Source organism: Microcaecilia unicolor, chromosome 3 (genome assembly GCF_901765095.1).
Source record: "Microcaecilia unicolor chromosome 3, aMicUni1.1, whole genome shotgun sequence".
Lineage (NCBI taxonomy): Eukaryota > Metazoa > Chordata > Amphibia > Gymnophiona > Siphonopidae > Microcaecilia > Microcaecilia unicolor.
Window position 1 is genome coordinate 186,092,596 of NC_044033.1, and position 12,295 is coordinate 186,104,890.

At 44.5% G+C, this 12,295-nt stretch overlaps 1 protein-coding gene across 1 annotated transcript in view; it reads right to left on the minus strand.

Annotated features, from left to right (window-relative positions):
• Nucleotides 1-3,173: 3,173 nt before the first annotated feature.
• The window catches only part of ANKRD52 (ankyrin repeat domain 52), a 124,190-nt gene continuing 115,068 nt past the window's right edge, over nt 3,174-12,295 (minus strand). The window contains exons 26-28 of the mRNA XM_030196776.1: nt 5,290-5,372; nt 5,026-5,117; nt 3,174-4,347 (exon numbers count right to left, since the gene is read on the minus strand). Of these exons, the coding sequence (XP_030052636.1) occupies nt 4,103-4,347; nt 5,026-5,117; nt 5,290-5,372 (420 nt within the window). The 3' untranslated portion in view covers nt 3,174-4,102. The remainder of the gene's footprint in view (nt 4,348-5,025; nt 5,118-5,289; nt 5,373-12,295) is intronic.

The window sequence follows — 12,295 nt, forward strand, 5'->3', positions numbered from 1 at the left end:
TTGATGTACACTCTTACTGCATTAAAGGAGAGCAAGACTGATGGGCGCCATAAAGCCAGCTGCAGTCCCAACCTGCAATAATGGAGCAACATTTCCACTCTGGAAGAGGGGCGGGGCAAAAGCGCAGTGTACAGAAAGGAACCCGGAGCCCTTAATAATTACATTGATTGTCTTGTGAAAGTAATGAGAATGCAATCTATGTACTACAAGGTAAACCAACATTCAGAGCACTTAAAATTCAACATATCAAACATACACAGACACACTTGAAAGATAACACCTCCACCCCCTGTAAGGCAGAAGGGACAACGTACCCAAGCACCACGATCTAGCACAAGCCTTAGTAATCTTTTGGAAAGCTGCAGCTTTCAAAGTTCCTCTCATTAGTGCTAATGCATTGTACCCCTCTAGAAATCCCAACCACATGAACAGGATTAAACATGAAATAAGGCCTTGTGAAACTGAAGAGCCAGCCCAGGGCCCCACATCCTGATCTGCAGCAGGATTCCCACTCCCAGCATACAGCTACAGTACTGAAAGTGCTGGGATGGGTACAAAGTAAACAATAATTCAGGCCTAGGCCTTCTGACCCGCAGCTAATGCCCTACTTGCAGAAGATTCTTGTTCTTACTGTAAGCTACATTTGTTTTAGAGGTTTTTTTTAATTATTATTTTTTTAAAGATAAGTTTCCCTAGTTTAAATATATCTGGCAAGACTATGAAATACCACTGTCAGTGGAAAGGATCATTTTATGGAATTAATAAATCATTCCCAATCAATTTGATTGCTCAGAGGTCAGTACATTATATCCATCATTAGCTCAGAACTATAGCAGAAGAAGGTGATCATGATTTCTTCATGAGAGGGAAGAGGGCAAACAGCATACAACACCTGTGACACCAGCAGGAATAGTGAAACATTCAATCAGTGCATGCCACAACATGGTCAATACACACCCTCAGTAATCATGGAAGGCAGCACAAGGTCAGGGAGGGAAACATCTCCCATCCGCTCCTTAAGGTTCTGCAACATCCTTCCCAATGTGGATGTCAGAGCCAAATCTGAAAAGCAGAAGTCCCTTGTAGGCTTGCTCTATAACTGCCTGTGTAGGGGAGGGGGAAGGGAGATAGACACCTGCAAGACACATCCCTCCTAATTGGAATCTCTTTTCTTGCCCCACCCTATGATGATCTTGCTAAAGAAACACAAAGGGAAGGGACTTGAGAGTATTTCCAACCTGTGAAAATAATCCTTTTCAGAGACAGGCACTATTTTAGAGTTCTGTGAACAGAGACTTCCACGTTGCCTCAGATAGACCAGGTGAGAGGAAGCTTTATGACCTTTGTTAATGCTGGAACTGTACCCCTGTATAGTTCTGTGGGTCTTTTCAGTGGGACATACATTTCTGTGTAGGAGGAAAGGAAGGCGGAAGATGGTGGAGGGGTTAACAGGACAGTAACTCATGCACTCACAGTGCCTGAGGATTGGGGAGGGGTGGGGGAAAGGTGGAAACAGTATTTTTTAAAAACACACAAAAATGAAATGTCCAAGTAACACTAGTACCATTGATCTATATAACAATGTAAACAACTTTCTCTTTCTTCCAGTTCTTTGTGCATAGCTGCAGAATACTGAGAAGAATCTTCAAATAGTCTGAATTCAAGTTTCATGTTTTCACCTCCCAGCTGAGGTAATGAGAGTTGAACAGTAACCGTTCTTTGCAGGTAACTCACTTCAGTGTTTGAGGGCGTGGGAGGGGAGAGGTCGCTTTTGCCATAACAAAAAGATACACAAACATCAAAAATAAAAAGTGCTGATTAAAAACAAAAATGTAACCAAGCTGGCCACAAATGCAGCGTGTAAAGTGCCTTATGTTTCTGACACTCCACTTCTGAAATAAACAAAGTAACTGCCCTGCTGCAAGAATCATGATTTATAGAGAGTTGTGGGGGCGAGGGGCATCAAGCCCCTAGAAACAAGGAGCCTTTCCACTAAAAACAAAATGAGACTAGGCAGAACTCTGATTTCATCAATAGGATCATGGGGCAGGAAAGCGTCAGTCTGGGTTACAGGTCCTGGTTGAACATTTCTGCCATTATGATAAAAGACAGCCAAGAAGAAACAGGGTAGGAACCTGTATCAGTCACAAAACTTATCTGAGGAGGATTATGACTGGGTGATGGGAACTGTTAAATACATTTTCAAGGGTATTCAAGGCTGGGGAAGGGAGAGAAAGCGAAAGACAAGTAGAGAACTTAAAAGCCTTCAAATGTTAAAAGGGGAGTGGTGGGGTGTGAGGGGGAAGAACGAAAATGGACTGAGTGATGCCTTAATGCCAGCTCTAGCTCTGGCACGCCCCTACTCAGTCAGCTCAGTGCTACTGGAGGTACTGCTGTACCCGCATACTGTATCAGCAGTACTTTTAACTGCATACAAGGGTTTTGGTCCTATGGAGAGGATCTGGGCCCTCTGAGCTCTGCTGGTTTCTGCCATAACCAGCCTGGAAGGACATTTACCTACTCACAATAACTTGAGCCAAATCAGCATTTTCATTTAAAAAAAGAAAAAATACACTTCTGGGTTTTAAAATTTGAAATGGTAGGTACTTGTCCAGTTTGTCTAGGATGCATTGAAAAGACATCTGCAGCATGGGACTAAATGCAGTCTTGCCTCTCTGCTTCCAGAGACAGAGTCTTAGAAGGAGGAACACAGTGTGTCTCTTTGGCATATGCAACTCCACTTCTCATTAGCAATTAGAAGAGAAAAAATAAAGATAATTTCAGAAGAAAGTAAAAGGGGGGCTTGTTACCTTTTCTCAAAACAAGTAAACCTCTAAAAGAGAAATTTAAAACAAGACTGATCAGTCACACACGTGCACATAGAATAAATCCTTCAGCTGCACAAGCTGGCAACTAACGTATCAAGAAATCAGACACACTGGAAAGCGCAAGGAAAGACTGTGCAGTGCAATCACAACATGTATTAAAACTCTCCTTCAAATAATAAGGTAGAATGAGTATGTTTCCTAAAGCAAATTAGCTGTAGCAATAGTGCTACTTGGCAAGGAAAATACATTATAATATGAAAAAAAACCAAACCCTATTAAAAGCCAAATATATATTTTACACGGGGGGGGGGGGGGGGGGAGGGCAGAAGCAGCAAATTAAGCCACTAAAGTGCCAAACCAGGAGGAAAATTGCTACAGCATTGCATGTTGGCAATGCTGCTGGCAGGCTGAGATTGGCTGGCAGCAGCACCTGTTTTGCATATAAGTAAGTGAGAGCTGCCCAAGAAAGATTTAGTATCTGTGTACAGTAGTTCTGGCTTTATCATGTGTTCTTGGAATTCAAATCACTTCAAAGTGATTTAGAGAAAAAAAATACATTAAAGCAGTAGGAACGATTGTTACAGTGGCACTTGCTCAGGTATTGCTGCTGCCACCCACAAGTGCTTCGGCGGTCAGTGATTCCCCCTTACTCTAACAGTAAACCTGCAGCTTCTCCCTCCCCAGACATCATCCTTGCAGAGTTGCTTCTTAGGGGAGGAAGGAGGCTGGGAAGGTACAACCGCAGTCTTGGCCAACAGAACCGGAAGCAGGAGGAAAGAGGCCAGGCCGCCACAGCTGCAGGAATAGGAAAGGGGATCTGAGGCTGCACTGGAAGATTTCACTCTTAAAATTAAGGCTGCTTGAGACTGCATTTATACAGCACTGAGGTCACACGAAGACACAAAAGCCAGTGCGATGTGACCAGAGACCACAGCTTCAGATACTTCAGCTTCAGAAACAGTCTTCAAGGACAAATAATACCCAAGTTTCAGCTTTGGTTCTGAACTTAGTGAACTTGCCAGTGAACCTCATGCTGTGCCTCCTTCTCCAGCTGTGCCTAGCTGGGAGAGTTACTGGTACTTTTGTCTTGTGACGTCCACCCCATTGAACCAAAGCACAAGGGATAAGGATATCCACCCATCAAACTGTTTCTGAAGTTGCCAAGACTGAGCTGAGGTAGGTGTGACCAGGGAAGTTTTGCTCTCCTTTAATGCACCCTACACTTCAAGAATTTCTAAATAAATAGAAGACAGATATCATCACCCATCGCTACACTACTCCGAGTAGCAGCCATCTAGTCCGATGGCGCTGTGCCGGTCCTTGGTGTAAGGGCAGGTGTTGCCATTGGGAAGGGCGCTGCAGGCTGCACTCTTGGCAGCGATGCCACAGTTCTTGAGGAGGTTGAAGCTGAAAGGGGTGATGGTGTCTTTCGACGGGAAAGGCTTCATGGTGGAGAGAATAAGTGCCAGACAATCGGCCACATCCTTGTTTGGAGCGCAAGCCAAGGCTGGGGTGTGACCTGCAATCAGAAAGGATTAGTAATCACATAGGCAGCCATAAGAAGAATCATTGGCAAAGGCAGCAAGAGGGAAACATGCGGAAACTACAACCACCCCCATCCTTACCACCAAAACTAATTCTGGCACAAAGAATCTGAAGGAGCCTAGTGGTAAGTGCAACAGGCTTTGATCCTGGGTTCAATGCCCACTGCAGCTCCTTGTTGACTCTGGGCAAGTCACTTAACCCTCTATTACCCCAGGTACAAAATAAGTACCTGTATATTATATGTAAACTGCTTTGACTGTAACCACAGAAAGACAGTATACCAAAAGTCCCATCTCCTTTCCCTTTAAATGTTCTGAGGGAAAAGAAAACGATCTTGTTTAACACTGAATGCCTTCTTTTAACATTGATAAGTGCTAGGTTAGAGCTGTGTTCCTGTCCCAAGCCTGGAAGTTCTACTGCCTTCACACTGTTGGATGTGGCTTTGCAGTCAATTTTATCATGCTGGCCACAAAAAGGGTGGAACTGCTCTCTGTTTTACAGATGGAAATGTACATATAAGCGTGCCACCACTGTACAAGCATTGGGCACATATACTTATCTCTGTGCTTCTGAGAGAGTACCATATGCCCCCCTCCATCTGCGTTTCTACCCCTGCCTCAGCTCACATGTGGCCGGATGGATGTATGCTCACCTTCTTCATCCACAGCTAATACAGTGGCACCTCTGCTGAGCAGAGCTTGAACCACAGCTGCCAGTCCGTTCCTTGCTGCAATGTGGAGTGGCCTGAATGGGAAAGAGGAGGAGAAAGCTCAATCCTGCAACATTACCTGGCAGAAGCACAGAACACTGTGGATATTCAATGTCAGAACTTCAACCTGTTACCCCCTTCCCCCATCACTACTATGGTATTTTTACTACACAAAAGCTTCTTATACTCCCTGTTTTGGCGACTCACATCTGTAATGCGTTGTTAGTTGCATTGATAAGGCCAAGGTCTTGGGTCTCCCCCAGGATCAGCAAGGCACACTTTTCATGACCCTAGAAACACAAAACGACCCCATGAGAAAAAAAACCTAAGACATATATTCTCCTCCCTATTCTATATTTCATGAGGTATTACAAGAGTGGAGAACTCAGGCTATTACCCCCTGTACTACAGAACATATAGGGTAGCAACTCCACCCAAAAGAGCCTCATAGCACACAATGAGACTGATGCAGTAAGCCACACAGTAGAACCACACATGGCTGTCTGAGCACACAGCTTCTGTTGCAAGCGTAAAGCGAAGTTACTTGCCTGTAGCAGGTGTTCTCCAAGGACAGCAGGACATGTATTCTCACATATGGGTGATGTCATCCGATGGAGCCCGGTTCAGACTCAATTCAGCATTCTATAACTTTAAGAAGCCTTTGGCAGCATTGCACCACACATGCGTGAGGGCCTTTCCACCCAACGGGACCAGCAATACAGTAACAAAGCTAAAAGAGTACAACTCCTAGGGGAGGTGGGAGAGGATGCGAGACTACATGTCCCGTTGTCCTTGGAGAACACCTGCTACAGGTGAGTAACTTCATTTTCTCCGAGGACAAGTAGGACACTATCTCACATATGGGAATCTCTAGCTACTAGGGTACTCTGAACCCTACAGGGTTAACTAAAATACTCAATAACTGCACTAATATTATAAATATGAAATTACCCACAGTTATGCTTTACCTTTTATTTGTTGAAATACCTTATATCAATCAATATTATCACATCACATAAAATACCAGTACCTGCATTCATCCCCATTCATTCACATTCTTACAATTACCTGCCTAGAGACTGCTAACTAATACAAACAATAGCTATCTACCACCTAATATTGATAACCCACTTCTTCTTTTACCAGTGGATAATCAATCAACTGATTAATACATAAATAGTCTTTAACCTGTACCTAGCTACTAGGCTAGGGACAATAGGGACTTGCAACAGCAAGGACAACCAGAAACCAATCCCTAGCTACTAGGCTCACTGAAAACAAATCAAGGACAATAGGGACAGGACAACCAGAATCCAATCCCTAGCTACTAGGCTCACTGAAAACAAACCAAGGACAATAGGGACTTGCAACAGCAAGGACAACCAGACAAGACTTATAGTCTTGTTTTGAGGGTACTAGCCAGAACAGAATAAAAATGAGCCTAAGAGTTTGTTTTGAGGGTTATAGCTTGAACAGAATAAAAGTGAGCCTAAGAGGGTAGAGTTGGATCCTAGACTCCAAACAAGTTCTACTAAACTGACTGTTGCATTGGGTATTCTGCTCAAGGCAGTAAGAAGATGTGAATATGTGGACTGAAGACCACATTGCAGCTTTGCAAATCTCTTCAATGGAGGCTGACCAACGCAGCCATGGCTGTGACACTGACCCTCAAGAATCAGCCCAACCTGGGCATAAGTGAAGGAAATACAATCTATTGACTGATTAAGGTGGAAATCTGACACCACCTTTGGAAGAAACTTAGGATGTGTGCAGAAAACCACTATTATGATGGAATCTCGTATAAGGTGGGTCAGTTTACTACGGCCTGAAGTTCGCTGACCACCAGGAGGAACACAATCTTGCAAGCCAAGAACTTCAAGTGGCAAGTGTCTAGTGGCTCAAAAGGTGCTTTCATCAGCTGGGTGTGGACAACATTAAGTCTCATGGCACTGTAGGAGGTTTGATTGGGGGCTTAGTCAAAAGTAAATCTCATGAATTGAACTGAAGGCTGTACAGAGGTGGGCTTACCCTCCACAAAATGATGGTAAGTGCCAACTGCATGGAGGTGAGCCCTTACAGAGTTGGTTTTGAGATTAAGCTCAGAGAGATGTAGCAGGTACTCAAGGGGTTTTTGTGTATGGCAGGTAAAAGGATCCAAGGCTCTGCCTTCACACTAAACCTCTTCCATTTAAGATTGTATGAACCCTTAGTGGAATCTTTCCTGGAAGCAAGCAGGAACTGGGAGACACCTTCATGCAGATGCAGGGATGCCAACTGAACGCTCTCAACACCCAAGGAGGCTGGTATGCAGAAGAGATCCCTTGTTCTGAGTGATGAGGCTCAGAAAGCACTCTAGTCTCCATGGTTCTTTGGAGGCTAACTCCAGAAATAGAGGGAACCATAAATGCCTTGAACAAAGAAGAATGAGGATCTGGCTTGAGTTTCAGCAAAGACTTTCCCACAAGGGCTACTGGTGGATATGCACACAGGAGTTCCCTTGCCCAATGCAGGAGGAAGGCATGTGTAGCTAGTCTGCCATGTGATCTGAACCTGGAGCAAAACTTAGGGCCCTTGTTGGAGTGGTAAAAACATCCACCGAGGGAGTGATCCTTGGCAGTAGTCATATTTAGATTGTGAGGTTGAATCACCTAGATGGAATTTGCATCGTGCCCTAAGTAGCTTCCTTACAGAAGTAGTATGATCCCATGTCTCCCTGTTTGCAGACATAGTGAGTTGAAACCTGATTGTCTATTTGAACTAGAACAATTTGGTTCAATAGCCTTGGAACCTGCAGGTTTAAATAATGACAGAACTGAATGCTTTTTTCTAAATGGTCAACCAATGAAATGATTCTGTTTGATATGACATCATTGAGTTAATGTGCATGTGTAGGTGTTTCTGGTTAAAAACTAGCACAATTTTTAATTTGTAGCCGCAGAAGCAGGAACTGTGTAGCGATGCAGGTTGACGGTAAAATTTGTTTTTAAATGAAGAATAAGTATCAATAAAAATGTTGTAAAACTGTGATCATCACTCATTGGGTGTTTCTTTTATAGATGCAATATAATGGCGTAAATGCACAACAAGCACTGAAACTAGTTAGTTTTTTTGATCCCTGAAAAAGTTTGACTGAGTGGGTGAAATGGGCCCCGTTGGATTTATGAAGATAAGTGCATGTTTATGATAAACTATAGTGGGGTTTTGGACCAATGAATTAAAATTGAACCATAAAAACTGGCAGTTATACAAACTAGTTTACTGTAATTAATGGTTTCTGAGGTCCTTTCCTCTATTGCAAATTAGAAAATTAAAAATGAAAACAAATAGTTTGTTAGTGAAACATTACACTGTCATTGATAGCTAGACTCTCTTTATAATGCAGTTTATCATGAACCCTAGTAGCTTCAACACCCAAATGGTTCTCTGCATGGAAACCTGTGCTCCTTCTTTGGAAGAGCTCTTAATCAGCCAAATGTCCAGATAGGGAAACACATGCACCCCCAGCCTATGTAAACACACTGCAAACAGGACAAGACATTTTATGAAAACTCGGAGGGCGGATATGAGGCCAAGAGGCAACAAGCCGTACTGGTGGTGGTGTTTTGCCACTTGAAATCTGAGCTACTTCCTGTGGCTGGGAAGTATCTGGATGTGGGTGTAAGCATCCTTTAAGTCCAAGGAGTACAGTCAAATCATTTGCCTGAATCATGGAAGAAGGGTGTCCAGGGAAACCATCCTGAACTTCGCCTTTACCAGGTCATAAGGGACCATCTGTGATGGAAAAACTTCAGCCTCCCCCTAACCGGTAGGCCATCCGGGATGTCAACTTTTACTGTGGCTATGCTCTCCTGGGCCAATCAAAAGCTCGTCCCCTGCTTTGAGTATGGTGCTGGTTGGGCCTTCTGGGAAGGCCAGGATGGAGAAGCGTACCTACGCTTGTAAGAGTAGTAGGTCTCCTCTGGCTTCTGCCTAAAAACCTCTGCAAAGCGGAGGCTGCAGAAGGAATAGGCCAAGAAAGGGACTTCATGGTGTCGCATCTCTTCTTGATGAGGTCAGCGACCTCTTTCTCCTCGTCCCCCAAAATGTCACCATGGCAGGGAAAGTTCATTAGCTTTTCCTGAACAGCTGGTTGCAGGTCTGACACATGCTGCCAGGTGAGTTTACACATAATACCTAAGGTGGAAATCCTGGACAGCACATCAAAAGCATCATAGGTTGCCTGGGACCAGTGCTTTCGTCACTTCTTCTGCTTGGCTATTAACTCATGGAGTTCTGCAGCCTTATGTGAGAGTAGAGGGTCTGCAAACTCCAACACACTGCTTTCGTCACTTCTTCTGCTTGGCTATTAACTCATGGAGTTCTGCAGCCTTATGTGAGAGTAGAGGGTCTGCAAACTCCAACACACTATGTTCTAAGTCCCACAAGCAAAATGCCCGGAAAACCTTCCTCTCAAAAGACTCCAAGTATCTTGCCCTTGGGGCACCGAGGCATGGGTCCTAGAACTCTTGGTTCTTTTGAGAGTGGATTCCACCACCACAGAGTTGTGGGGTAGCTGAGGATTGTCGAATCAAAGAGCCTTCTGGACTCTATATGTAAAGCCTGCCTTCTTAGGAACTGGCTGCACAGGGGTCTCCCAGTTCTTCATCTGTGCCTGCTGCAGGATGTCATGTGCAGGCACTGTCACGGTTTCCTTAAGGGGATCCTCGTAATCAAGGACGTCCAAAAGAGCAGCCCTGGGCTTGTTCTCAATCTCCAAATGAAATGGAATGGCCCTAGGCATTTCCATCAAAAAGCCAATGAAGAATTCATCTGGTGGGGACTTTTTTTTCCTGAGGTGGGGATGGGTCTGAAACTCTCGTATGAGACCTCTTCTGGTTTTACATCCGACACTCAGGAATGTTCCGAGTCAGAATCAGCACAGAACTCTTCTTGACAAGACTGAGTCTGTGTCTACCTTGGGTGACTAGATTGGCATCTAGGTTCAGGGAATGAGCGCTGAGGAGCAAGTCCTGACCTGGATACCAGGGGAGCACAGGCGACAGACCAAGCATAGGCCTCAAGAATCAGCTGGGGCAGAGCCATGATTGACAGACACACTCAAGGCCTCAGCATCACGTTGAACCAAGATCTGCTCCAACACGGACTGGAGCTATTCCTCCGAGACAGGCATCAGTAAGTGTGAGGCCAGTGTCGGTTTGGTGACAGGCTGCGAAGATGCTGGTGCCAAATCAGAAAGCTGATCCTGTCGTTAGGGAGGTTGCACTCACAGTACTTACGCTTCTCGGGTACTGGCAGTGCTTATGACCTGGAGGCTCCTGGCACCATGTTTCGAAGGGGACCAATGTCAATGCTTCTTTACCTTCGCTTGAAGCACCACATTGGGATGATGTTGAATCCTGATATACCCTCGGTGTTGGGTTCGATGCAGACCTGTCTAAAGGTGCCCTACCAGTGCCCAGTGTCAAGGCAGGGATAGACTTCCTTGATGCCAGTGCACCCCCAAGTGTCTGATACAGCTGCTTCAGCCATAGGAACCAATGCCTCCGATGCCAACAGATTGGTCTTAGAAGTGTCAAAAAGTTTCTTGCACTAAGTACACTCTGCTTTTTTAAGTCCAGTTCTGCATTTTCAAACAGAGGTTTTCAGTTAGAGGCTTTGTGATTAGGGCCTAGGCATAACAGACACCAATTATGGGGGTCAGTCCCAGGAATGACTCCACTGCACCTCTTAAAAGCCACTGGGAGGTTGTTTTTTTTTTTTTTGTGACACTGAGAGAAAAATAGCTAATGTGAAATCAAACAGCTCAATGATGAGAGATGAAACAATCTCTGAACGAAGAAAAACCCACCCCGGCCGGTGCTCAGGCCTAAGCAGGCCTCAGGTGCTGCAAAACACAAAACAAAACAAAAAACCAAAATCTTTAAAACTTGCCAAAACCCTAATCAAATAAAAAGGGTGAGGAGAACAACAAAAAGTAGAAAAGAAAAAGCCCTGTGTACCGAAGGCTCTGGAAAAAAAATGAAGAACTTCTGATACACTGAGGGGAGCTCACAGAATGTGACCTCTCTGCTCTGTGGAAAAATGAAGACTGCTGGTCCTGCGTGCTCACGCTGGGTGCGAAGACACTCACGCATGTTGCGATGTGATGCTGTCAAAGGCTGCTTAAAGTTACAGAATGCTGAGTAGTGTTCAAATTCAAGCTCTGTTGGATGATGACACCCATATGTGAGAACATGTCCTGCTTGTCCTTGTAGAATACTGAGCCATGTACAGAACCTGCACCCTTAATGAGGGGGGAGGAGACGGGCTTCCAGACGCACGTGTACAAAGAATTTGCTGTAAGCACAGTTTCTTGTGCACATGCCAGAACAAAATCAAAAGTCGGTACACACTAGTTCCTGTTGTTCTGTTTAAATATCAGCCTTGCAAAAAAATCTTACACAAAAATGTTTGCGAGGCAGATATGTATCTGTGCAGAAAAACAGGCACTGACATATGCTATCACTTCATTTTTGTTCCAACATACACACAAGCTGTTACCTCCTTTCTTTTAAACTAGCAGGCACTTCTTTCTGGTTGCAGATGGCGACAAAATTAGCAGTTAAATCTTAAAAGCTGGCATTAAATCCTCTCCATTAACCCTTTTACACTGCCTCGGACCTGGCAAAAAGTTTCCTGTGTTGTCTGCACATCAGAAGTGACTGTTTCCTTCTCTGTATTGGTGTGGAACACTTGATGGTCTCATTATCATACGTTTTAATGCAATGTGCGTCCACATCTTCTATGCAAGTTAACACCCATGTTCAAGCCCTCTCTGCACTCCTCTGAGTGGAGGAGTGGCCTAGTGGTTAGGGTGGTGGACTTTGGTCTTGGGGAACTGAGTTCGATTCCCACTTCAGGCACAGGCAGCTCCTTGTGACTCTGGGCAAGTCACTTAACCCTCCATTGCCCCATGTAAGCCGCACTGAGCCTGCCATGAGTGGGAAAGCGCGGGGTACAAATGTAACAAAAATAAAAAAAAAATATCCAGCCATTAACATACATGTACAAACTTCAGTAACCCAGCGGTTAGGCTCAAGGTAGCTTTCTGCATCGGCCCCAATATATTTCACTGATTTTTTACCCCAGTCATTTCACAGAATGATAAAACCTACCATTTATCTTTGTATCCATCTGGTCCGCACTGGCACAGAATATTCAGCTCTCCCTTCAT